Below are 26,817 nucleotides of genomic sequence, written 5' to 3' on the forward strand. Positions count from 1 at the left end.
CTCAGAGAGATTAATGAGTCAATGTCACCCACTTTGCATTCCTGAACTGTGATCAGAAAATTCCTGCTGCAGCTTCCAGCCTACGCCAAACCGAACCCTGATGCAAATAACATACGCTTCTGGGTACTCCCTCTTGGGTATGCACCAAAGCCTCTTACCAATGCTAACTGGATTTTTAAGGACAACAAATATCCTGGAACAATATATTGGGTACTGTGTCTTCCATGGTAGCTTTCCCTCCTTCAAGCCAGGGCTTTGCTAGTCCGCATAGAAGCGTGGCAAATTAGTGTCCTGGAGCAGCACTAACTGCCTAACAGTGAATAATCACACAGGATGCCTGGGAATAGGAAGGGTGTCTGTTTTGGAACAGTGATGTTCTGAAGCTGGATGCCTAACAGCTGACAACAGCTGTTAAAGAAAGGCTACTTTCCAAGGGCAGATCGAGAGAGACAGCCTTTTTCATGATGAGAGTCAATGAGGCAGACGAGATGCATTCATTGCTGCTTTCTGGAAAATATGTGATTGAAACTTTCCTCTATATGGCTACTATAGGCAACCGTCCTTCAGCTAAAGCCACAAAAATAACGCAGAATCAGAGTGTTCCCATCCCTGCAGATTTAAGGCTGCATAAGCAACAACATATGTTTCCACTACAAAGCAACAGGGAGCAGATGTTTAAATTATTCTTCATGCCCCCCCCTTAAGCAGAGAGGATGGTGCATGAGGTGATCCAACAGTGGATGTTGTTCCTGCAACTTATGCAGGCTACAACCAAGCGATTGTCCTAATGATTGTTCTGGCATCTCTTGACTCAGTAGCACATCAGATGCATATCCACTGTGTCACATGTGATGTTGAGTTATGAGCTGCAAGCTGTGTGGAAACACCCACCCACCCCTCAGGATCTAGACAGAGTCCCCAAGGGGCACCCCACCTTTAGGCTTCACTAGAACTCGCCAAACAAATGATCTGAGGATAGCAAGCACTAAGGAGTAAAGGCATGTTCAAACCAGAGCAAAACTCAAGAACTTTCCAGTCTGAACCCATCTGACCTCCTTTTTAAACATCCTAAAACAAGAATATAACAAAAAGACTTGTCAGGACAAAAAACTGCCAGATCATTTGCACTTCCCCACGTGTAATTAGCAGCACATCCACATTACTGAATTAAAACAGAAACAGCACATACAACAGATGCCTGCCAGCTCTGGAGTGGAGAATGGCAGAGTTTTGTGCTGATATTCTCCCAGTAGTGTTTTTGAAAGAAAAAGTAGATAAGAAAATGGTCATCCATTTGCTGGAGTCGGGATGCAGATTTAGCTGCTGCCGTGGAAACTATTGTTCTAGGCCTGCTTGTGTCATTGGTGCAACACTGTAAAACACTGAGGTCGGCTCCCAGGGAGAAGAGAAGCTGTCCATCGCTACAGTCAGGCAGCTTTTAAATACTTTATTAAGAACATATTGAATTCCCAAACCCTTGTGGGACAATGGGTCAGTGTGCCTGGCTGTTAATCAGAAGGTTGGTGGTTCAAGCCCACCCAGGGATGGCTGTAGGATTCCTGCACTGCAGGGGGTTAGACTACATCTGGGACGTCCAACTCCCAAGAGACAGCAGTCTACTCCCAGAACAAAAGGCAGTGATCTAACCATTGGGGGGGGGCAGGTCAAAGTTGTTGAGCTTTTTGGGGGGGGGACGGACCGAATTTGCAGTCCTAATTAGTTAACGGGAACGTCAAAAAACCCTCACCCAAAACAGCCAGGCAGTGATAATTCCGGCTTCTGTTTTAGCGATCCTGCATGAATGAATGACACAGAGAGGGGCGGGGCCGGTAATGAGCAAGCAATCGACCGTGATCGACCAATATCACCCAGGAATCGATCTGTCAATCACAGTTGACCAGTTGGACATCCCTGAACTAGATGATCCTGGTGATCCCTTCCAACTATACAATTCTATGATTCCAAGGAAATGCCTCTTTAGAGGCCCAGTGATAATCAGGCCTGTGCACATTCCACAATTTCGTTGCTGCACTATGCAAATACAGAAAACAGACACACAAGCACAGATGATAAAAAGTCAGGACTACCAAGAAAACCATACATATCTGCAACTAAAACTGTAACTATTCACAGAAAATAACATAACTTCTACAAATAATGATAAAACATTTATTTATAAACAAGTTCAAATAACGAAACAGCTCGTTATATAAATGTAGCATCATTGTATTATTTTATTCTGAAGAGCACATAACCTCTCACACAATTTACCTTTGTGCCACTGAAGACAGCTTGGTCAAAATGCATTTGACAACTGAAAGCGCTGGTTATTTGCAACAAGACCATTTAGTCATTTGTTCTTCTGTCTTTCAATACACACTGAATCTCATTGCTGTTTTTAGAAGCCATTTCATCTCACTGTTTGGCAACTGAAGGGCCTATTCGAATTAGGCTGTCAAGCTGTGTTTACTTCTGTTTTTGAACTAGAAGTTGTAACATTTAGTTTTCTTGACAGTCCTGACTTTAATCATCTGTGCTGGCACTGAGTGGCCAGAAGTCATTCCTCTTTGTTTGACCCTGCAACAGTTGCACATCCAGAAAATCTTCCTTTTCCTCTATTTTTGGTAAAGCATGCCAGCTCACTTAGCAAGGAGCTACCAGGTCAGCCAAAAGGAATGCAAAATGTGTCACAGGGGCTGAGACAGATCCAGAAAGGCAGAGCCTGCTGCTTCCATACTACCTTACGATTTGAAAGCATGAGGAACTCTTTCCAGTTTAAGCTGTACAGCTGTAAACCAGACATTATAGCCAGGTTCTTTGGTTAGAGGCAGGCATTGAACAACCTCTCCAAAAGTTTCCAACGTGAAAACTGATTTCAGTTATAATGCTTCAATCCAACTGGATCTTCAGTTACTGCTTAGGGTGAGGGACAGGATCAGGCAGTAGCAGACCTCATCCTAGAAGGTTCAGAAAGCAATTTTATGGCAAGGTGGGAGAAGGTTTCCATAGCTCAGTGGTAGCACTTATGATTTCCATGCAAAAGGTCCCAGATTCAATCCCTACTATCTCTAGTTTGAAAGAGATCTTGGGTACCAGAGCCTTCCTTGCCCAAGATCCGGGAGAGCCACGGCAAGTCAGAGTACATAATGCTAGGCTAGAGGGACTAACATAAGTCTGACCAGGTATATTGTGGTTTCCTATATGAAACAACCAGGTATTTTGGCCTGGGAGGGAAGATAATTCTTTCATCTCTATGCTTACATTGCAACCTGCCTTTTTATTCTAGCACACATCAAGTCCAAAATGGCAACACTGCCCCTTTCAGCAAAAGCAGTTCCTCTCTTCTTTGCTGGTTGTTGTTTTTTGTTCGTTTAAATTATTATTTTTTAACCACACACACAACTTGAAAAGAAAAATCCAGCCACCCCACTTTCCTTTTCTCAATACTTTGGAAGTCCTGGCTGTGGAACTTTAAAGAAACGGAGTCCAGTATTCCCCTCCAGAACCAGGCTTCCCTGATTTGCCTCTTGTAGCAGCAGCCAAATCCACAGGCACACAAAACAAAAATTCAATGGTGTCCCTTATTGCTCTGTAACAGTTCAGAATGAAGGCAGCTTTGGGAAGCAGCAGAAGGCAGCCGGAGCAGGAGTCGCTCATTCGGTAGTGAATGAGAGAAGCACCATGACAATGATGCCAGTACACAGGAGGAGTACTTGTTGCACTGAGTTCCTGGGCAAAGGAAAAAGAAGAGAGGATGGGCTGAAGATCAGGCATGATGAGGATCTGGATCCTTCCATCCCCCACGTTTTTATTCCTCCTGGGACTCTCAAGGCAGCTTATAATGGCTCTAAGATCAGGGATGGGGAAGCTTTGGATCTTCAGATGTTGGATCTTCAGCCCCATCAACACAGTCAATAGAAATGATGGGAGTTGTACTCCAACAATATGGAGGGCCACAGATTTCCCTTTGCAGCCCTGGAAGCCATGCATGGGGTGTTTCCCACCCCCCCCACAAGTCCCGTCCCCCCATAAATAGATGTGGTGAAGACACTTACCAAGGATTCTTCTCTTCTAAGAGATCGGGCACGACATTTACCAAGGCGATGTATAAAAAGCCCCCCGAGGTAAATGGGAGAATCCAAGCGATGGTTTCCCCTGCAAGGATAGTGAGAAACACATCAGTGACCAGGAGGTGGCAGGGGAGAACTATTTGGGTAAGATGGGATGGATATGGGGGTCTCTCATTAATCCCCTCTGCATAATTCAAGTCTTACCTGTCCCTTTAGGTGACTGAGCACAAATTGCAAAGCAAGCACCGAGAATGCCTCCGAGGGCCGTGGAGAGCTGTAACTTGGCTGCGCTCCAGCGATCAAAGCCAGCACGAAGGAGGATGAGAAAATCTCCCACCTACAGCAACAGAGCAGGGACAATAATAATAATAATTTATTATTTGCACCCCGCCCATCCGGCTGGGTTTCCCCAGCCACTCTGGGCGGCTTCCAACAAAGATTAAAATACATTAAAATGTCACACATTACCGTGTTTCTCATATTATAAGACACGTCTTATATTTATTTTTTCCTCAAAAAAACACACTATGGCTTATTTTCAAGGGATGTCTTATTTTTTTCCTCCTCCTCCTGCCGCGGCCGGCATTGCTGCTGCTCCTATCACTATGTCTTATTTTCGGGGTATGGCTTATATTCCTTGAATGCTTAAAAATCCTGCTATGGCTTATTTTATGGGGATGCCTTAAAATATGAGAAACAGGGTAAAAATTTCCCTAAACAGTATTTGGTTGGCAATAAGTAATTCTAAGCAAACAGAACATTCACCATCTGCTGCCACCACCAAAACTTGGGCTGAGAGAAAGCCTAAGGATATGCAAATATACAATATTTGCTTATCCCTTGCCTCTCCCTTCCATTCCAATTAACTTCATTCATTCTCAAAATTCAGATTGTAAGATTCTTGGGGCAGGTACCTTTTTTGGATTTTGTTACTCTGGAAAATTTTGTATATTATTATTATTATTATTATTATTATTATTATTATTATTATTTGTGTGTGTGTGTGTGTGTGTGTGTGTGTGTGTGTGTGTTACAGAGATTTGCTCACTCTTTCAGACAAAACATTGAGACAACTTCCCAGCAAGCCTATTACAGATCCTACTTACCTCATGAGGAATTTCATGCAGAAGGATTGCCATTGTGGTCAGGAGCCCAACCTACAGCCAATGGCAGAAACATGTTAAGACATTCCAAATCACTCAACAGGGACACAAGTGCAGCAAAGCAAGACTTTTCTAAACATTTTTTTCCTGGGGGGGGGAAAGGGGAGATGCTGACCCTGCCCCCCCCTTTGAATGGTGATCTGTGCAGTTTTAGTGTTCAAAGCAATTTCAAGGGCTTTTAGTGTTGGGTTTTAAGGAAGAATGTGGAAAAAGCTGTAGTTATTTCATACATATTAAATAGATGATCTGCTAGAGTGAAAGTATTAGAAAAATGCTATACAGAAACAGCACAGAATTGCTTCTTATTTGTCTACTTGCTTTTAACACCAACCTCTGGGATCTGAACATTAGCGGAGAGTCAAACAGCGAACTTACCTTTCTGCTAACCAAAAAGCTAGCTGCCACTGCCAGGCCATGTGTGAAATTATCTATTGTGTTGGCCAAAAGATTGAGGTATCCGCTGATCTACAGTGGCAGGGGAAAGAAAGAGAAATAAAATCAGAGCATCTAACACATGAAAGACAAGGAGACCACAGACAAAGGCCATTTTCACAAACAAAGCTAAGAATGCCCATTTTATCCACAATGTCGCTTATATCGAACTTGTGAATGTGGTTAACGAGGCACATAACATAGTAAGTAGCAGTCTTTAAAGTGACTATCGCATTCTAACAATCGAATGGATGTGGGTTATCCTGTTTTGACAAGCAGATGCAGAAATTTAAAATATGGGTTGTCAGCTGTCAAACAGGAATGCAGCACGGGTTTTTTCTCTTGGTGGATGTGGTCCAGCTCTCCTCTCCTGAACTGGAAAATGGCAGTTTTATATTCTTAAAAACACAGAAAGATGTTGAGAGGTGGCATTTTTTGTAAAGACGCTGGAATTTTGTTTTTAATGATAGAAACTTTTAAAGAAAGCAGCTTAAAATTCAGGTATAGACTGTGTACATAAAGGAACAAGGAGAAGGCAGGTGAAGGTCCAAACCAAGCAGGCGATGATGGAGTTGAAACCATCATTCAGTGGTAAGATCCAAGGCTCAATTCCTGCCAATTATGTGGGACTGGGGAAAACCTCTGACTTTGACTCTGGACAGCTACTGCCAGTCAGAGTAGATGGGGCTAGACAGACTCTGACTCACTATAGGGAAGATTCATACATGTTTAAGAGGAAAGCATCTGCATGCCTCATCTCCCCTAAAAGTGGGGGTTTGGCTATTTTTCTGAATACCGCCTGGCATCATTGCTTTCAGGAAGTTATTGAACTTCCTTTTGAGTTCTTTTTGCTTAGACACATATCACATTTTCTCCACTGGCCCATGGACCCCACCACCACCACTACCAAATGGTTTACCTTGATCTTCTGGGCTGGTAGCGAAGACAAGTGAGAAGAACCATTACTCTGAGCTGTTCCCAACTTCTTTCTTTGGACTGGACTGGCTGCCTCCTGCACAGCAGAGAAACTGCTCCCATTTGGAATCCGTTTAGCATGTGCTTTGGAATCACTGACCTAAGTCACGAAGAAGTGGCTGGTCTATTTCCATGTCCATCAAGCAGTGGCCCAGAAACCTTTTCCCATTCCCTTCATACAGTGCTCTACTAAACTCAAAGAAAACTATAGCTGCTCCACATCTGATGATCTCCAAAGCAGAAGAAAGTTTGCAAAAAATGGACACGGAAGCCCAGAGACTGTCGTTTTAAGTGGTTTGTTAGGCAAAGTCACACAAATCAGACAAGGACGGCCTCCACTTTGCTCATGCAAGGTTGACAGGGAAGCAAACTGCTTTCCAAACTCCCTGCTTTAACCTAAACACACACACACACACACACACTTCAAAATCTGAAAATCCCATACTTTGTATTTTGTACAATGCATTCAAATACCATATTGAAAGCATTTCCAATATTTGCACATATTTATGCGAAGTACAGAGGAATTGTGCACATGGTGGGGGTAGGAACTTATATAGGATAGGGGGGGGTTAAAATGTGGCCCTCCATATTTTTTGGGAGTCTAATTCTCATCAGCCCCAGCCAAATGGTTAAGAATGATGGGAACTGTAGTGCAACAACATGTTGGAAGGCCACAAGTTAACCATTCCTGCCATAGGGAATGGCCCTTCTGTTCTCCTGCTGACCGTCACACAATGAGTTTATGGCATGCCTCCTGAATCACCGAGGAGGCTACTGAGAGGGATAGGAAGTTAAGCTTCATGCTGCGTTTCCAAGATCACATGGCAACATCACATGTCATAATCAAACTGGGATCTCACACCCCTCTCAGAATCCACTTACCAAGTCGGAGCTTCCTTCCTTTCCACTGTCTGGGAACATCTTCTGGAGGCTCAGGAAGGTCAGCAAACCAATGATCACCCAGAGTCCCAGGAGCTTCTGCTGCTGGAAACTCTGCCCTTCTCCTGTAGAGGGGAAAGAGGTAGAATGAACAAGTCTCATCATAACCTGAAAATCAGGAGCTCCCAAAACCATTTTCCCCACCCCAAAGCAAACAAAAGTACCCCCCCCTTGCACTGCTTCATTTACACAAAAGGCAAACTGGTTTCCAGAGGAGACATACAAATCTGGGGCCAGTGCACTCTAGAGCAGGGTCTCCAGCTGCTTTTGGATTACAGTTCCAATCATCCCTGACCACTGGTCCTGCTAGCTAAGGATGATGGAAGTTGTAGTCCAAACACAGCTGGAGATCCAGGTTTGGGAAACCCTGCTCTAGAGTATTACCAGTGCTGCTGGACTAAAGTAAGAACCCATCCACTCAGCACACATCTCTGATAAAGCCGGAACAAAAGAGTCTAAGGGTGCTTCCACATGTCAGTTATAGTGGGGATGCCAACTGACCCAGAACATCAATCACCTGTAAACAACACAGGTAGGCAGGGGAAGAATGGATGAGCTCTGTGCACGATGTTGTTAGTGGACATGGAGCAACAGAGCCAGGAACGAGATCAGGGCTACTACTGCTGTTGACAATTTCTCCTTGCAGAATCATCAGAAAGTGACAGGGCCAAGCTCAAGGATTAAGAGCCCTTTGGCACTTAAGAGCAGGTGTGCTCAATTCACCAGTTTCATTCCACCAGTGGACCATTGGCCAATATTCCAGTGGATCTCCTAGCACAGGCACCCCCAAACTTCGGCCCTCCAGATGTTTTGGACTACAATTCCCATCTTCCCCGACCACTGGTCCTGTTAGCTAGGGATCATGGAAGTTGTAGGCCAAAACATCTGGAGGGCCACAGTTTGGGGATGCCTGTCCTAGCACTTGCTGGTTGTGAAGATTCTTGCAAAGGACACTGGAGTGGGTGAATCTATAATAAATTGACCCAGCAAAGCTCTTCTGTTCTCAAGCACTCTTCTCAAGTGTAGAAAAAAGAAGCCTTGAAAATAGAAGAGGACTCTGTAGCAAAGGAAGGGGGGCACCTGTGCTTTCTATAGCTCCTTCTTCCTATGGCTACCACTCTCTGTCTCTCGCTGTATATCTCTCCCCACCCATCTCTTCCTGGATACCTTCACCCACCTAGCTTAGCTCCCTGCCAACCCAGTTCCCGTGACAGAATGTTGATTCCCTAAAAACTCAAATCCTGCAAGCTGGAGATGCTTTACTTGCAAATTCATGAACTCTGCATGTTTTATTCAGAGAACAAAACTGGGATTTTTTTTGTGCAGAGAGACATAGGCAGCCCCTGGTTGCAGCCACACGTTTACCAGCCTGCCTAAGCTGCATGCACAGGCATGAAGTCTGTGCTCTGGAGAGCTCATTCCTCCTCCTCATCCCGCCACACCCTGGCAAAGTTCTTTGCCTAAGGACAAAAGTTGTCCTTTTTGATTAGATGGAGTGCGGTCAGCTTCCCACACGCTGTTGAGACTGGCTGTAGGCAAAGGAGAATGACAGGCAAGTGCGGGGTGATGCAATCCTGAAGCCCAAAGGCCAGATAAAGGCTGACAAGGCGGGGAAAGTCTTCCAAGGTCACATTTTCAGGAGGCACAACACCTGCGGATTCAAGGCAGACAGCAGCGCAAGGGCAGGCGCCCTTCTTATGGAGGGAGACCTTTGCAGACCTTCAAGATCAGAAGAAGATGTCCTTTATGAATCAAGCAGTTAATTGCAGGGCTGCATGGGAGAGCACCCTTTCTCAAGGCTGCTGAAGTGCAGAGAGGCAACAACATGCTATTCAGGAGCAAAGGCAGCTGTGTTTGTTTCATCTCTTGCATCTGTAGAAGAGTACTTGACCATTCCTTCCTCAACTTGGTGCCTGGTTGTTGGACTACAGCTCCCATCAACTCCTGCCATAGTGGTCAATGGTCATGGAGAACGGGACCTGTACTCCAACAACATCTAGAGGGCTACAGGTTGGGGAAGAGGAACAAGGCATTTTCCCTATGATAATCAGCCATGAAACTCACTGGGTGACCTTGGGCCAACCGTTCCCTCTCAGCCTAACCTACCTCACACGGCTGTTGTGAGGATAAATGGGGAAGAGAAGAACTATGTTCACCATCTTGAGCTCCTTGGAGGCAAGGTGGGATACAACAAGTTGATTAGCAATTCATTTGACATAGCTTTGGAAGAAGCATGACTATGTTATTAGTATTATTGGGAGTCAAAGCATAGAACAGAGAGAAAACAAGCCCTGGCATCCAGGCATCCCCTTTGAAAAGATAACAAGAGACCCCCCCAATGGAACACAACAATCTGTGCAGACACAGGGAAAGAAATGGCTTGCAGATCAGTGCCTGTGTGATCTAAGGGCACTGGCACAGTTCCAGGCATTACCTGCAGTAGCACTGCAGGTGTAGGCCCAGGCCTCTGGGAGCAGGTGCAGAAAAACATTTCCCAGGAGCCCACCAATGGCAAAGCTCAAGAACTGCTTCATCCGATGGGATCCCTCTGAAAAGACAAAGAGCAGCCAGTCACCACAGAGCTTGATCTCATCTTGCTATGCTACTCATGGGAAAGCTGAGGGAACAGTCACCTCTTCCCCCATGCATAGGGTTTGCTGCCATAGGAGCTGGTCAGGATGCTTTGTCTACTTTCAAGAAAATGCTGAATCTGGGAAAGCCAGTTGAAACACCTAGTACATCGCTCCTGCTGTTTAGGGACATTTGGACAACAGAATCCAGTGGGGCAGTTGTGAACTCACAGGGAGAGGTAGGGCCAGTGGGAAAATTGTGTCCGCCTAGTCAGTGTCTAGAGGAGCGAGCAGGGCTGTGTTTATTCCACAGTTCTGAGCCAGCACCACACAAACACACAACTTAGTGTAGAAGTCAATATCCTGTTCCTAGCCCTTAAGAGTACAAAGATAAAACCAAAACTATGCAGGTGGTGCCAAGGGAAATCTCAAAAGCCGCAGAAAGGAGGCATTTCCAATTGGATTTCGAGTGGCCAGAATACAGGGCTTCATTGTTATGCCCGATGCTTTGCCCTTTCCTGTGGCTAGTAGAAAACAAAGACTTACAAAATACTTATACCTATGCATCAGTTATACAAGTCACAGAATCCACCTCTCGTGGCATGAAATTTGGTTTACTACTAGAGGGTGAAGGTCCTATTTTAGAAAATCCACCGGCAAATGCTCAACACCCTAAACTTAGCCATTGTCCACCCACCTGACTTAATGGAATGACAGTAAAGGTAAAGGTAAAGGGACCCCTGACCATTAGGTCCAGTCGTGTCCGACTCTGGGGTTGCGGCGCTCATCTCGCGTTATTGGCCAAGGGAGCCGGCGTACAGCTTCCAGGTCATGTGGCCAGCATGACAAAGCTGCTTCTGGTGAACCAGAGCAGCACACGGAGCATTTATTAGTCAAACGCCGCATCCAGGTCTTGCATTTAAAAGCTGTGTTACCCGGAGCAATCCCTAGCTGAGATGCTGAGCCAGAAAAAGAAGGCAGGAATCAGCAGGGGGTGCTAATCTGAGAGGCTGGCCTACCTTCTGACTTTAGTGCTGCCCCTGTCTCGAGAGGAATTACCAGCAGGGGAAAGACCCCACTCAGCCCAACCATAACCGAACCAATCAGAGAACAGATCCAAGCATCCAGGCGCTCCTCGCTGAATATGGCCCCCCAGGACTCAGTCTCCTTTTCACACAGGGGACTAGCCTCATTGTCAGCCTGGCTCAGTGGAAGGTCATGGGCCTGGCAGGCAGCCATAAGCATCAAGAAGGAGAGAGTTCCATGGAGAAGCAGCCGTTCCCCCATCATCACTGTGCAGCCTCAGCCTGGCTGGTCAATCCCTGCAAAGAAGAGAGAAAAGATGAACAGTCCATGCCTAAGACTCTTCAGTGCTTCTCCTCCTCCTCACCCATCCCTTTTGAAAGTCAGTCCCAAGACTTTTGTTCTTTTTTTCCTCCTGGACTGAATTAGTCTTCCCATTGCTGACTTCAGGGGCAGAAAGGATGAGTCATATTTCTTTCTCTCATTTTTTACTAGATGGAAATCTCATAACGAAGCGAGATGCCCCTGCAACTCCTAGGTAGCTACTTATTCTTGTATGTGGGATCTTCATATTGTGAAAAAGAGGTATCAGCCTAGACCAGGGGTCCCCCTAAGGCCCAGGGGCCAGATGCGGCCCAATCGCCTTCTAAATCCGGCCCGCGGATGGTCCGGGAATCAGCGTGTTTTTACATGAGTAGAATGTGTCCTTTTATTTAAAATGCATCTCTGGGTTATTTGTGGGGCATAGGAATTTGTTCATATTTTTTTCCAAAATATAGTCTGGCCCGCCAAAAGGTCTGAGGGACAGTGGACTGGCCCCCTGCTGAAAAAGTTTGCTGACCCCTGGCCTAGACCTCAGCAGCCCTTTTCTGTGACTCAACATCACTTTCCTCACTTTGGGGCTGTGTGGTTCTGAACCATAATCAGGGGCGTAGCCAGGATGAAAATCAGGGGGGGGCAAGGGGCGGGGAGCAAGGGGCGGGGCCAAGGGGCGGGGGCGGGGCCACATCGGAGCAGCCCGAAATCGGGCTGCTCCGACTCCCTCCTCCCCCTCCGCGATAGGAAGGGACGAGGGGGAGCTAGGATCAGCCCGAAATCGGGCTGCTCCGACTCCCTCCTCCCCCTCCACGATCGGAAGGGACGAGGGGGAGCCAGGATCAGCCCGAAATCGGGCTGCTCCGACTCCCTCCTCCCCCTCCACGATCGGAAGGGGCGAGGGGGAGCCAGGATCAGCCCGAAATCGGGCTGCTCCGACTCCCTCCTCCCCCTCCTCGATCGGAAGGGGCGAGGGGGAGCCAGGATCAGCCCGAAATCGGGCTGCTCCGACTCCCTCCTCCCCCTCCACGATCGGAAGGGACGAGGGGGAGCCAGGATCAGCCCGAAATCGGGCTGCTCCGATCCCCTCCTCCCCCTCTGCAATCGCTGGGGCAGGTGGAGGGAAAGCCCCAGAGCCGCGCAAAGCGGTTGCCTGGCTTTCCCTCCGCCCGCCCCACAGCCAGCCGGCTAGAAGGGACGTCTCCCTTCTCCCTTGCTGGCTGTGGGGCGGAGGGAGGGAAAGCCAGCCAAACGCTTTGCGCGGCTCTGGTGCTTTCCCGCCGCCCGCCCCACAGCCAGCCAGGGAGAAGGGAGACGGCACCGGGCGGGCAGTGGGGCAGGCTGGCCAGTGGCCCTGCTTCTAGGGGGGGCAATTGCCCCCTCCTGCCCCCCCTGCCTACGCCCATGGAACCATTCCTAAAAGAAAGTTCACATATCTCCTGTATGTACATACGCTTATTGAGCTGGTGGGATTTTTCTGGTGTGGTCTGCTGGCCCACCCTATTTAAATTTGGCCACGCCGCCCAGTCAGACCAAACAAAGGTTCCCCCACCCATTCCAAGCATAGATGCCAAGGGCATCTGGCAATATACCAACCAACCATCTGCGCTCGTGACAACAATGGAATCTGAGGTGGAGTAGCAACCTGACCAGTTCACCATGGCAACATGCTGACTGATGAGGACATCACAAGAACAGCAGCCCAGCCGGAACCCATCAAAATGGTACCAGTAGTACAAAACTAGACCCAGAGTTAATGGCTTCTGCAGATAATAAAATTATGTAAGAGAGGAATTCAACATGGCACTAAGCAGATCTCTGTCAGCACAAGTATTTCTGCTTACCTAATGGAATGATCCGCTCTCTTCCCCCACCATGCCATACCCTCCAACATTCCTCAGATGAAAATAGGGACATTTTCATTTGAGGAATGTTGGAAGGTATGCTGCCCCTTCAGCGCCTGTGTTTTTGCTGCCATGGCCCCAGAAGTTCTCATTCCCCCCAACTGACCCTCATTGACCCCCCACTTTTTCTGACCCCCCTCCCAGCCCTCACATAAAGCATTTCCTACCAAAGGAAGGGCAAGTGCTATCACCAATACACAAATGGGTGTATTGCCCTCCACCATCCTGAAAAAAACACCTTAATCCCAATTTTGTTTTGTTTTGTTTTATTCTTTGGTAGATTTACAAAAAGAAAAACACACAACAAGAAATAATTTGAGGGAGGGAGGGGAAAAGCCCCATTGTTATAGCAGAAGTTCTTGCATAGGCTTCTGCTGCCAGGGCATGTTAGTTGAATCCCACCCTTAGTGGTTGGAGATATTGGACTTTGCCTGGGAAAGCCCATGTGCAAGCAGCTGTTGATAAGGAACTCCAGTCTCCAGACTGCTGTGGCCTCATCATGACCCAGTATAAACACAGACCTAGGGGATGGGGATAGGAGTGTCAGACCCATCCTTATCAGTAGATAAAGACTCAGAGGAACAGCGAGAGGGAGATGCATTAGCAATATAACTGGGAACCTCCACAGCCTACAAAGGCTAGCAGCAGGAAGTCTTTACCACCTGGGGGAGGAAAGCTAAATGAAAGAGAGAAGAAGAAAGAAAGAGAGAAGTATTCCAGACCCTGAGGGGTGGGAAGTCAATCAGAGACTGTGAGTTATGGAACTCCAGAGAATCAGAGAGAGAAAGTAAACTTTGGGGCTGTATAAGAATTTTAACAATATTTGAAACTTAAGTTCCTGCTGATCAGAAGAGGCTGGGAGTACATGTAGGAGAGGGAGACCTTCCCAGCTCTCCTCTAGAATCCATAGCTGCCAAGTTTTCCCTTTTCTCGCGAGGAAGCCTATTCAGCATAAGGGGAAATCCCTTTAAAAAAGGGATAACTTGGCAGCTATGCTCTAGAATCCTGAGGCCAACTCGGGTCTCCGAAGTAACCTAGGCTGCCGAACATTGCTGGACCTCTCTTGAAGAGAAAGTAAGCAGTAACACCATAATAGATATATTGCGAGTGTATCTGCATATTTTTGTAATCTGCTCAGGGCTGACCTGCTTCCTCCCTCTTTGCCCCATCTATGCACTCCCAGTCAGGTTTGTGGTGGTGTGAGAGAGCCAAGCAGCAGCCAATTCCACAATGTATGCTCTGTCCTTTCCTTACACATGTATATCCAAGACACCATGTGGTCAGGAAACACCTTTTGGGAAGTCACCGGAGCAACCACTCAGAAACGACAGCTATGGGGTTTAAGGCTCTTCAGCAGGGATAGCCGCAGAATTTTTAAATATTTTATTTAGCCCATCTGTTGGCCCTGCAGTTTGAAGCTAGGAATATCAGGTCAAACTATTTCTTCAGCCAGCCCGTCCTGTCTACTTGAGTCTGATTGGCATCAGCTTTCCATGGTCTCAGGCAAAGATTTCTTGCTTTGTAGTTATTCAATGGAAGTATTTATATCTTGCCTTTTAATCATACTAAAAAGGCAATTAACAACATTTTCAGTAACCCAAGATACTCTTGGCTTGAGTTGCCAGAGATTAATCCTGAGGCGCTTTTTGCATGCAAAGTGTGTCCTCATCCAATGAGCTCTAGCCTTCCGCTCTCCACCCTCACACAGATTCCATCCCTTCCTCTCCTTCCTAGATTTGTATTCTACAATTACTTTCTCCCTAAGGTTTTCTGCAGGCAACTCCAGCTCCCCCAAAGAGTTAAGCTGGCAAGCATGGGACTCCCTGCCCTTCTGCCTTCAGAGCAATCCTGTGGGATAAGATTAGAATCAGACCCAAGCCTTATTCACTCAGTCTCCCCACCTCCTCCAGGCAATTACCATCACACAAGGGGGTGAGCCCATTGGCCTTGGCTTCTCACCCCTGGCACTGTTCCTACAGCCCCCAATTTGCTGAGGACTAACTTCTGCAGTGAGGAGGCTGCCCTACTCATGTGGTCTCCCCATCATGTGATCTAGAACCCCAATCTTCTTAAGACTTCTTAATTGCACGGGGAGCTTTCTGCCAGTGCAGTTTGCCATCTTTTGGGGTTCCTTTTCCAGTTAGCAGTGTCGCCCAGAAAGTCTTCCAGAATCCTCCACTTCACAGTTCAGCTCTTCTCTTGGTGTACTCCCATGTGGGAATAAACACCACACCCATTTTGGTTCTTCTTAAAGTATTTATGGTCAAAGTAACACTACAGTGTATATAACTTGTACAGTTGTACCTTGGAAGTCGAAGAGAATCAGTTCCAGAAGTCTGTTCGACTTCCGAAATGTTTTACTTCAAAGCGCAGTTTCTGATTGGCTGCAGGAAGCTCCTGCAGCCAATCGGAAGTCGCAGAAGCCCCATCAGACATTCAGCTTCCAAAAGAACGTTTGAAAACCGGAACACTCACTTTCAGTTTTCAATCGTTTGGGAGCCAGAACGTTCAACTCCCAAGGTGTTCGGAGTCGAGGTACGACAGTATAACTACTGGTCTAATAAAGTAAAATAAAACTATATGCAGATAATCATTCAGCCATCTGGCCAGAGCAGCAGCCTCTACACCACACACACACTTTCTCACCCAGAGCCTGCCTTATAAAGAAACCTGTTGCTAAGAGCAAATTTTGTTGCTATGGCAAAACTTTTCAAGGATCATTTCAAGTTATTGTTTAGACTACACTAACACTTTCTCAGCATTATGCTCCAACATTTGGGGCTTTGCAGGAAAGATGATGAAGATGATGGCGGAAGAGACCAACAGGTAATCGAGAGCAAGCAGGAATGGATGGATGGATGGATGGGGCTACAATGACTGTTTGAAGATCCCTCAGGGAACTTTGTGGCTGAACCAGGGATTTGATCCGAGGTCTTGCTCATCCACTGCACCCTTCTGGCTGCAGTGATTTAAGAGAGGCTTGGAAAGAAACACTTGCCTTATATTACAGAAGGGTAACTACTAGGCAAGGCCCTTTCTGTCATTTGGAAGACAGCTCTCTTTTTCAGTCTACTCACGTCTGACAAACATAGGACATGTGAACAAGCAGGCAAGGACAAACATTTGTGGCTTAGCAGCCCATATGCATTTGCCTGCAAGGCCCATGGTGGAATCGGTGAGTTATGGAAAATTCCTAGACGGCAGAGTTCCAGGGGCCTAGGAGGCGTGGGGAAACATTGGGGAGGGGGAAGGGGACAGAACAGGGTTCCCTTAGTCATGCCAGTGCCAACTAATTTGGGGACCTATGTAAATAACTCCATCTGAGACATGTGAGGTACCAAAATGCCTCCCGAAATTCCTTCTCTGAGTCATCCTAGGTTGAACCTACATGTGATGCTTTGAGTAATCTGTTGCCCCCATAAGAACATAGGAAGCTGTCTTATACAGGTCCATCAAGCTCAATATTGACTGGACGCAGCTCTCCAGCAGTTGAGACAAGCATCTTCCGGAGCCTAGATGATGCCAGAGACCAAACCTAAGCAACCACCTTTCCCCTAAAGTCAGCACACCTGCTTTCTGCAAACCATGCAGCACCAGGTGCTCAGCCCACAGAAGCCCCCTGCTCACTGCACAACATATGGGTGAAAGAAACAAAACTCATTTGGTGAACACACTCTGCACTACTCAAGATTCCTGCAGGATTCCCTCCAAACCATCAGAGCCCTTTTCCTCCCGGGGAATATTTCCCCTGCCACACACACACACACACACTTCTTGTTTAGCAACAAAACGGAACAAGGAAGCACTATTTTTAACTACCACAACTTTGACAGACTTCTCCTCTAGGGAAGATGCCTATTTATAAAAGGATTTAACCAATTCATGGCAGAAGATGTTGATCAATGGCCATTTCCCATTACAGCTCCAAAGGAAGTTCCATTTTCAAAGGGAGTGTACCAAATCGTCAGATGTGAAGGCCAACTATCGGAAGATTTCTATTATGTTCAGGGCCTGCTTGTGGGTTTTCCACGAGCATCTGGCCAGCAGAAAAAGTGCAGAAATAGACAGACCTTTGATCAAATGCAGCAAATCAGTTCTTACATTCTCTAGTGGCAAGTATGGGAATAGGGAACCTATGGCTCTCCAGATGATGTTGAACTAAAATTCTCATCCCTGACCACCAGCCATGCTGGCTGGGGCTGAAGGGAAATAAGAGTCCAACAACATCAGGAGAGCCCACAGATTCCCCAGCTCTTCCCTAGGTGTCTTGCCTAGTGACTGTTAGGAACTCTGAGCCAGCATACAGGTTTTATGGTGTTTTATATTTTGCTGGAAGCCCCCCTTTGTGGTTGGGGCAACCCAGTCAGATGGATGGCATATGAATAATAAAACTATTTTAAAATTATTATTATTACACTTGCCATGAGGTTACCACCCAAAGGCAAGTGATCTCCAAATCAGCAACCATATATACGGTAGTACCAGGTTTTAGGTGATCCTCAAGGTACTGTTGCTCACTCCCTCTCCCTCTGTGCCCAAACTGAACAGCCTCCAAGGCAGGGACAGTGATGTGCAAGGGAAGTGGAGGGTGTTGTTCCATTTGCTTGCTGAGGACCGATGAACAGGCACCAATGGCAAGTAGATGGACCAGCAAACTTCAGAGCATGACAATGGACCCTTTCCTGGACTGGCGTGGTACCCAAGGATGCTACCTGCTTCTGCCTGGAACTCCATCATCATATTGTGAGCCTCCAAACCTTCCTAGCAGAAACTATGAACATGAAGCCAGGGGAACAAATAGTTCTAAATATTATGACTGAGAGAGGGAACATTTGCCATGGGAAGGGGGGGGGTTGGCAACATCCCTCTAGAGCAGGCATGTCAAACATGCGGCCCTCCAGATGTTTTGGCCTACAACTCCCATGATCCCTAGCTAGCAGGACCAGTGGTTGGGGAAGATGGGAATTGTAGTCCAAAACATCTGGAGGGCCGCATGTTTGACATGCCTGCTCTAGAGCTTGAGTGATGAGGGCCAGTACAAAAGATTCTACATCTCTCCTCTGCTGCAATTGCAACAGGTCACATTAGTAACATAAAGAGACAATATGTTTGTGGGATTGAACCATCACAGGTCAGGCACCATGCTCGGAACTTCCATAACCTCTCACAACAACTCAAACTCAATGTTTCTCAACTGAGTAAATTCCCATATCCAGCTGTGAGCCATCAAGTATTAAAAAACCTGTGTGTGTGTGTGTGTGTTCCAGTCCTAAGAAATCCCCATTATTTATTTATTCTTTTAAAAAAGAACTCCAGTCCTTGGTAACTCAGGGAAACAGCTTTAATGCAAAACACATCTGGCCTGGTGACCCTTTCATAATTCCCAGCGATTAGGATTGAGGTCATGGCCCACACAATTTTTTAAAAAGTAGAAGCTTGACTCAGAGCACATTCCATTTTGGAGTATTAGAAGTGTGGATTGTCCCAGAGGAGAGGAGACTCTGCTTGCTAGTGAATAGCTATGTTCCCTGGAGGATTATCCAAATTGTGAGGAGCTCCTGAAATAGCAACTGGAGGAAGATTGATATACATAAAATATTTTTTTCCCCCAGGTCAGAATGAGATGCTGCAGGAAAGAAACCCAAAACCGGACAACAAAAAACACACACAAAAAGCCTTTTCATATGCCACAAATAGATGAAAACACTTCTGGTTAAGCATGCTTAGAATTATGCTATTAACACTGTGAAAAGTCTGCATGCCTCTCTAGACAAGAGACCTACACCCACTCCATTCTCTTAGATGGTAGAATCTATAGCCAATGCCACTTGAAATATAAACCAACACCAAGAGAAAGAGAGAAACGGAAAAGGGAAATAGACCAGAATGTTTACTTGAGACATTTCTGAAACTGCTCAGTCTCCCTTGCAATAGATTTCCAGTCTATTCTAGAAATGGCCTTTATCCAATGCACCTGGAAAATCCAGCTCAGCTCTCCCCACAGCAAGCTCTGTGCAGCGGTCAAGAGTTTATTCTGCTCCTGCCTCCTCCCCTGACAGCCAGCAGCTTTACCCTTTTGCTGACCATACTGTTCCAGCATTTTTCCAGTCTTGTATCCTACCACTGTGCCACTCTTTATATATATATATAGGCATATTCCTCTGGATGCCCAAGGCTCATCTCTAATTATGCCAGAGAGCCCAAACAAAATGTCATCTTATTCCCCCGCAACGGAAATAGAAACAGCAGCAAACAAACTCTCTTCCAGACCCTTTTATGAGTCCAGCAGCAGCAGCAGCAGTAAACGCCTGGAATCCTACTGGAAATCCTGACTTTCTGCCAACAGCTACAAGGCTTCACAGCTCCCAGCCGCACCAATTCCGCCACTGTGGGGTTTGAAGCAACCCACTCACCCTGGAGTGACCCATTCAGAACCAAAGCATAGCCTGATTCTGGTAGCAGGCCTAGGTCTAATGTCTGTGGCTGGATGTAAGTTTGCCTGGGAGCCTTGTTCCCATGTCAGGGTTCCATGATAGAGCTCTGTTAAATAAACAAACTTCTATCCCTGCAGAGACAAACTCCTGTCAAAGAACATACAGATCTGAACTGGAAGAAACATTACAGCTGTTTACATGTTTTTATGCCACTTCTAATTTTGCAAAGTGTTCCAGATCAACATGAAGATGTTCTATAGGTGGCACCTCACCCCCCCCAAAAAAAATTAGCAAAAAAGTACGGAGGGTTGAGCCCCCAGTGCTGGCGTTGTAAAAAAGATACTGGATCATATTAACACATGTGGTGGACATGCCAGGAGATTAGAAGATGCTGGAACAGCATATACGAAGAAATAAAAAAAACTATTTAAACAACCAATTAAAAAAAGGCCGGAAATCTTTTTGTTAAATATATGACCTCCAGAAATCCAAAAAGAAACAAAATCTTTACTGCTATATGCAATGACCGCGGCCAGGGTATTAGTGGCAAGAAAGTGGAAGAGTGAGAACTTACCCACTATAATGGAGTGGCAAATGCTCATGTTAGAATATGTACAGCTGGCAAAACTTACTGACTCAACACAAAAAGTATCAAAAGAATGGAGTGTTTACAAAAAAAAATCTAAAAATGTATTATCCTAATAATTCCATATTAGCAGATATAGAATAACATTTGAAAAGATAAAAGTGAGATTAGGAAAAACAAAGAAAAGAAAGGAGGAAATTCATAATGCAGGCCCGTGGAATATAAAGAATCTGTTATTGTATAATAAGAAGGACGGGAAGTATCTAAGAGGGAAGAAACAGAATGAAATACAAGGATGGTATACTGTTCACATTGCAAAGAAGAATTTACGTTGCATTATGTATTTTGTTTTTTATATTTTTTGTATTTTTTTCTGTACATAATTTGATGAGAAGAAAATTTATGTTGTATTTACATCACACATATGTTATGTTTTGTAATATTTTAAACAATAAAGTATTTATATATATATAAAAAGAGAGAGAGTGTGAGAACATAACAAGGCAAATGACAGGTAAACTTGCTCCTGGTTGAAAGAGGATCAAGTCATGAGTCCTTCATCATTTTAAACAGCTCCACTGCATGGGCCCACCATTCACCAGTATTATACAACCTCCATGAAGATACAGCTAATCACAGATCTTTGAGAAGCATGTGTCCTTACTTAGATGTTCCACTGTGTTTCTAAAAACTTCCGTATTGGAAGGTCGCAATGAAGCATAGAATCATAGAATCATAGAGTTGGAAGAGACCACAAGGGCCATCCAGTCCAACCCCCTGCCAAGCAGGAAACACCATCAAAGCATTCCTGACATATGGCTGTCAAGCCTCCGCTTAAAGACCTCCAAAGAAGGAGACTCCACCACACTCCTTGGCAGCAAATTCCACTGCGTCATGCCTTCTACAGATAAACTACTTGTGACACAGTCGAAATATATTTAATAATTGTCTGGTAGCACCTTAGAGACCAACTAAGTTTGTTCTGCGTATAAGCTTTCGTGTGCATGCACACTTCTTCAGATACTACATGTGTGCTTGCACACGAAAGCTTATATCCAGAACAAACTTACCGGTAGTTGGTTTCTAAGGTGCTACTGGAATTTTTTTTTTTACATTTTTTTATATATTTCGACTCTGTCAGACCAACACGGCTACCTACTTGTGACACAGTAACTATTCTGCACCAGACCAAATCTGCCCATTCCAGTTTTCCATCCTATTATAGATAATTAACTTTGCACAGCTAGGATGATTGGGTTAACACTAATAACTACTATTGTGAATGGATCACTGGGCTTATCTTGTATGCATTTGAGCTTTAACAGACTTGTCAGAAACTTTGTGCACTTCACAGCATTTCACGGCCCTTTGATCCCACTTTTTACACCCCACCCTCCCTCCTCTACATATTTATGTATATATTTTATCTGTCAGTTGAGGATAATACGTTATGCCATCTGATGAAGTGAAGTGCAGGTCACAACAGTTTATACATGGGTGGGTAACCTGTGGCCCTCCAGCTGTTGTTGGACTACAGCTTTCATAATCCCTGACCATTGGCCATACTGGCTAGGACTGATGGGAGTTGGAGTCCATCAAGATCAGGAAGGCCAGAGTTCCTGATCCCTAAAGCCTGCAATCCTACATGTACTTGGCTGCAAATCAGTCTTGTTGAACTCAGTGGGATTTACTTCTGAGTAGACTTGCAAAGGCTGACACTGTAAAAGTGTCTGTATTTAAGGTGCCACAAGACACACTTGTTTCTGCCTATAAGAAGTATCCTAACTCTTACAAGACCCAATTCTGGGTGGCCAAAATACATAAGACTTCTACCAGATAGAAACCACTTCCATTCATCCCCAGTGCAGATGCCTCTATGTACCAAGCCATTATTTTGCCTTTGAAATTATTTTCTCCTACATCTCCCATTATAATCTGTCTGAAGTGGAAGCTATAGTTTGAATGGGCCAGCTAATATGCTAAAGCGGTCACCACAGATGCTCCTTTATTAAAACACATATCTATGTATTAAGAGGCACAGTGGGTAAGTATCTAAGAAATTGTTCTATGCAGAGTTGCATTGGGAGTAAACCTCATTAAAATAGCTTCGGAGGAAACATGCAGAGTGTATTTAGAGGCAACTTCTTCTGCTGGAAGGAAAGCTGGCGGAGGACCGAAGAAGTGAAAAGCGATGGGGTGCCGTAAGGATCAGAACTCTATACAGTATTATGGCTATTTTCCTTCTGAAAGCAAAATTACAAGGCAGCTCTTGCTCCTTGTGAGAGAAGAGCGCTACATTCTCCTAGTATCACCCACTTCTCGGAAGCCGGTAAAAGGAAACCCCTTCTCTCAACAAACCATACCGAGTCTAAGAAACACACAGTCACAAGATCTCAAAAGCGCAGCACTTTTTAAAAAAGGAAGAAAGTGAAGGATCAGGCTATAATTAACGGCAGAGACAACGAAGCTAAATGCAACATCTGTCAGCAAGTGATTAAAGGACATGGGGGACGAAGAGCCGAGTTCCCCCGAGGCACTAAGTTACCCACCTGGTCTATGAAGGATACCCCTACACACACACGCACGCACTTAAATCCCGGGGTGCTCTTTCTTTTCCTATTGCTGGCCGGGCACAGGGTACCACTTGCGCCTCCTCTGCCCTCGCCTCGCCTCTTCCAACCCGCTCTAAGCCCCGGCCGCGCTCTGCCCGCCTCTCTGCCTCAGCCGCCCCGGAAAAGTTGGGCTCCCCCGACACTCGGGATGGAGGGCAGGGGTGCTTCCCACCCAGGGGCAGCTCAGGGACTGGTTCGTTACCGTGCGACACCGGGGAGCTCCGGGCTGCCCCTGCCATCCAGCTGCGTCTCCGCTTGGGACTCCCCCCGCCTCTCTCTCCAACCTCGGCTCCACCTCCAGAAGCCAGCCACGTCGGTCCCATCCTCCTCGGATCAAAAGCCGCCGCTCCGGCGGACACTTTAGCGCGAGGCACCGCTTCCGACGTGTCCGCCAAAGGGGGACCGGATAGCGAGAGCACACGCTTCTTCTCCTAGAAACGCTAAGGGAGCCAGTGGGGAACAGGACACGCTTCCGGTCAGGGCAGGATGGGGGACCGGAAAAGAGTCTTACTCTGCCGTACAAGTGACAGAGCGCATGTCTAGGGCTGCTTGCTGCACGGCTGAGTCTTCACCAAAGCTAGGACTCGCCAGTGGAGGCAGCCGCGCAGAAAAGCTGCCGTTGCTTTCTCATGCCCCGCGCCTCCCTCTGGGACAGTATTTGCGTTAAAGACTCAGGACGAATCCCTTTTTGGGTCTATTTTGTTGATAGACCTCCGATGCCCTTTTAAAATGTGTTGTGGAGGGGGGTGTTACTGGGTTGTTTTTGTTTTTATTATGTATTTTGTGTTTTTATGTTGTGAACCGCCCTGAGACCTGCAGGTATAAGGCGGTATACAAATTTAATAAATAGTAATAATAATAATAATAATTGCAAACCTTATAAAGAAGCCTTCCCCAACTGGTCTCCTCCAGAGGTTTCGGACTGCAACTCCCACTGGCTGGTGTTGAGGGGATTATTTGTGGTTCAAAACCTCTGAAGGGCACTGGGTTTTGGAAAACTCTTCTAAAGAGTGGCCAAGCACATTTCTTGTAATCTAGAGTGTTTTTTTAATTTATTACCTGAAACTACTGGTAGTTCTCCATGTCCATTCTTTGATCTTTAAAATGCTGGAACTGGCTTAAGACTTTCAACTGGTTTAAAGCAGGGATATGCTTAAACAGCAACCTGTGTAGATTGTTGCAATTAAACTTTCAACAAAACCTTTGTTTTCAAAGTGCCTGCCTTCACAAAACCAATGTCTGAATGATAACACAAATCATTGAGGAGTGAAAGGTTTGTGAAGGGGAGTTAAGGGGAGAAAAGATTTGAAGGTTGGAGCCACTGAAAGCATGGAGAGGTGCTGGTAATGACTGGAAATTTCTGAGGGTTATCAGATGCCTCCAGGTGTTTGTTTACAAAGTACAGTGGTACTTAGGTTTTTGACCGTAATCCGTTCCAGAAGACCATTCAACTTCTGAAACGTTCAAAAACCGAAGCATGCATTTCCGTAAGCATTTAGGTCTGGAAAACTCAATACAGAAGTGGTGTGGCGCGTTCGGCTTCTGAACAGCATTCAAAAACCGAAGCAGTTATTTGGCATTTGAAAGCCGAAATGTTCAACTTCTGAAACGTTCGAAAACCAAGGTTCCACTGTATCTGCCTTCATAAAATGATACTTGAACAATAGCACACACTATTATTTATTTATTTGTTTATTGAAATTTATATACTATCCTTTATCTGTAGATTTCAGGGCAGTTCATAACTTAAAAAGACAAGATATAAACACAAAATACATAACAAAAATAAACCAATAACCCCCTTGCCCCCTAGTTTAAACAGCTGCACAGTTTAAACATTGCATATTTCTGCACAGTAGCCTATGTTAGTCATAGCTGTCAAGTTTTCCCTTTTCTCACGAGGAAGCCTATTCAGCATAAGGGAATTTCCCTTTAAAAAAAGGGAGAACTTGACAGCTATGATGTTGGTCCAATGAAAGGTGAGCTTTCACCTGCTTTGTATCTCCTCAGAGTTGTTAGCAGCATGAGAAGCAGGGTTACATCCTTACAGTCTAGTCCACTGAGTTAAATAGGGCTTACTCCCAGGTAAGAAGGGTTAGCATTGCAGCTTTAGTAAAATAGTCTGAGTTTGCCTATCCTTCCCTATATGCATCCCTCCTTTTCAGGGCATGAGCAAGGACTGGAAAATACCATTATGGACTGGTGGGAACTGCTTCTGAGAGCCCTGCATAGTTGGTTGATGTTTCCTAAATGGGAGCTAAATTGTTAGCATGCCTTTCTTTTGATATCTGATCTCTCTCAATTGTTCAAGCTTGGAGGAGTTGGCACCTGAACCACCACCACCACTCTGTGGCAGTGTGGATATAAAGTATGCATTCATGAACAGGAAAGAGAGTTAGTAGGTTTTGGAACAGAATCAGCATGTGAATTAGTTGAAGGCTGGAAGCATCTTGTGCCCATACAGGACCTCTCTCTCTGGAAATCTGAGGTAGGGTAGTGGATCTGCCTGCTTTGTAGCAAGTGCTTGCTGTTTGCCTCAACTTGTGCTCTACAGTCATACCTCGGTTTAAGTACGCCTCGGTTTAAGTATTTTCAGTTTAAGTACTCTGCGGACCTGTCTGGAACGGATTAATCCACTTTCCATTACTTTCAATGGGAAAGTTCGCTTCAGTTTATGAACGGATTTCCGGAACCAATTACACTCATACCTCGGGTTAAGTACGCTTCAGGTTGAGTACTCTGCGGACCCGTCTGGAACAGATTAATCCACTTTCCATTACTTTCAGTGGGAAAGTTCGCTTCAGGTTAAGTACGCTTCAGTTTAAGTACTCCACGGACCGTCTGGAACGGATAAATCCATTTTCCATTACTTTCAATGGGAAAGTTCGCTTCAGGTTAAGTACAGACTTCTGGAACCAATTGTGTTTGTAAACCGAGGTACCACTGTACATTTACAGTATCTAGATTTGTAATAAATAAAGCAAAAAAATTTTTTTTAAAAAAACATCTTCTCCAAAGGAAGTAAACACCAAGTAGAACAAAGCTTCTTGTGACAATTTAAAGACTAATAAATATTCTTACAACATGATTTTGTGGTGTGGATTGGAGCCTGCTTCATCAGACACAAGCAGTGTGATCCTTAATTGTAAAGGGGAGAAACATAAAGGTTGATGTTAAATGGCAATGGAACAGATACATGCTGTGACGATTTAATCAGAGGTTAAATGTCCTGTCACAGCAGTAGTAGCATGATAATGCAGTCATCTTAGTACAGTGGTACCTCGGGTTAAGAACTTAATTCGTTCTGGAGGTCCGTTCTTAACCTGAAACTGTTCTTAACCTGAGGTACCACTTTAGCTAATGGGTCCTCCCGCTGCTGCCACGCTGCCGCTGCACAATTTCTGTTCTCATCCAGAAGCAAAGTTCTTAACCCAAGGTACTATTTCTGGGTTAGCAGAGTCTGTAACCTGAAGCATCTGTAACCTGAAGCATCTGTAACCCGATGCCGGACACAACTAAAAGACTAAGCAACAAAAATTGTTACAGGTGCTGGGAATTATAGCTCTGTGAGAGGTAAACTACAGTTCACAGGATTTGGGAGGTGTGTGTGTTTTAGAGAAATTGTATGTAAGCAGTCATAGACCCATTCACAATAATCAAAGATGAAACCCCAAACAAGACTTGCTTAAAGTTTTTTTCCTTAGTGAACCAGCACCAAATGGGGAACATGTAGATAAATGGTGCCTCCATGTGGCTATTCTATGATGCTACAGTCCTCAACTTCCTATTTT

The 26,817-nt window shown here is 45.5% G+C and overlaps 1 protein-coding gene across 3 annotated transcripts; it reads right to left on the reverse strand.

Annotated features, from left to right (window-relative positions):
* Positions 1 to 3,458: 3,458 nt before the first annotated feature.
* SLC39A13 (solute carrier family 39 member 13) lies at positions 3,459 to 23,343 on the reverse strand. Of its 3 annotated transcripts, none has more exons than XM_035114311.2 (10): positions 23,229 to 23,343; positions 11,172 to 11,474; positions 10,017 to 10,130; positions 7,526 to 7,647; positions 6,585 to 6,740; positions 5,609 to 5,698; positions 5,177 to 5,227; positions 4,275 to 4,407; positions 4,056 to 4,155; positions 3,459 to 3,729 (listed from the first exon to the last, which is right to left on the reverse strand). In XM_035114311.2, the coding sequence occupies exons 2-10, from the start codon at positions 11,440 to 11,442 to the stop codon at positions 3,654 to 3,656; spliced, it is 1,113 nt and encodes a 370-aa protein (XP_034970202.2). In that variant the 5' UTR covers positions 11,443 to 11,474; positions 23,229 to 23,343; the 3' UTR covers positions 3,459 to 3,653. The 3 variants fall into 3 exon arrangements, with proteins under 3 accessions (XP_034970202.2, XP_060130195.1, XP_060130200.1); XM_060274212.1 differs by lacking the exon at positions 23,229 to 23,343 and adding an exon at positions 22,964 to 23,213; XM_060274217.1 differs by lacking the exons at positions 6,585 to 6,740; positions 23,229 to 23,343 and adding an exon at positions 22,964 to 23,215.
* Positions 23,344 to 26,817: the final 3,474 nt, after the last annotated feature.

The sequence above is a fragment of the Zootoca vivipara genome, chromosome 1 (genome assembly GCF_963506605.1).
Source record: "Zootoca vivipara chromosome 1, rZooViv1.1, whole genome shotgun sequence".
NCBI lineage: Eukaryota > Metazoa > Chordata > Lepidosauria > Squamata > Lacertidae > Zootoca > Zootoca vivipara.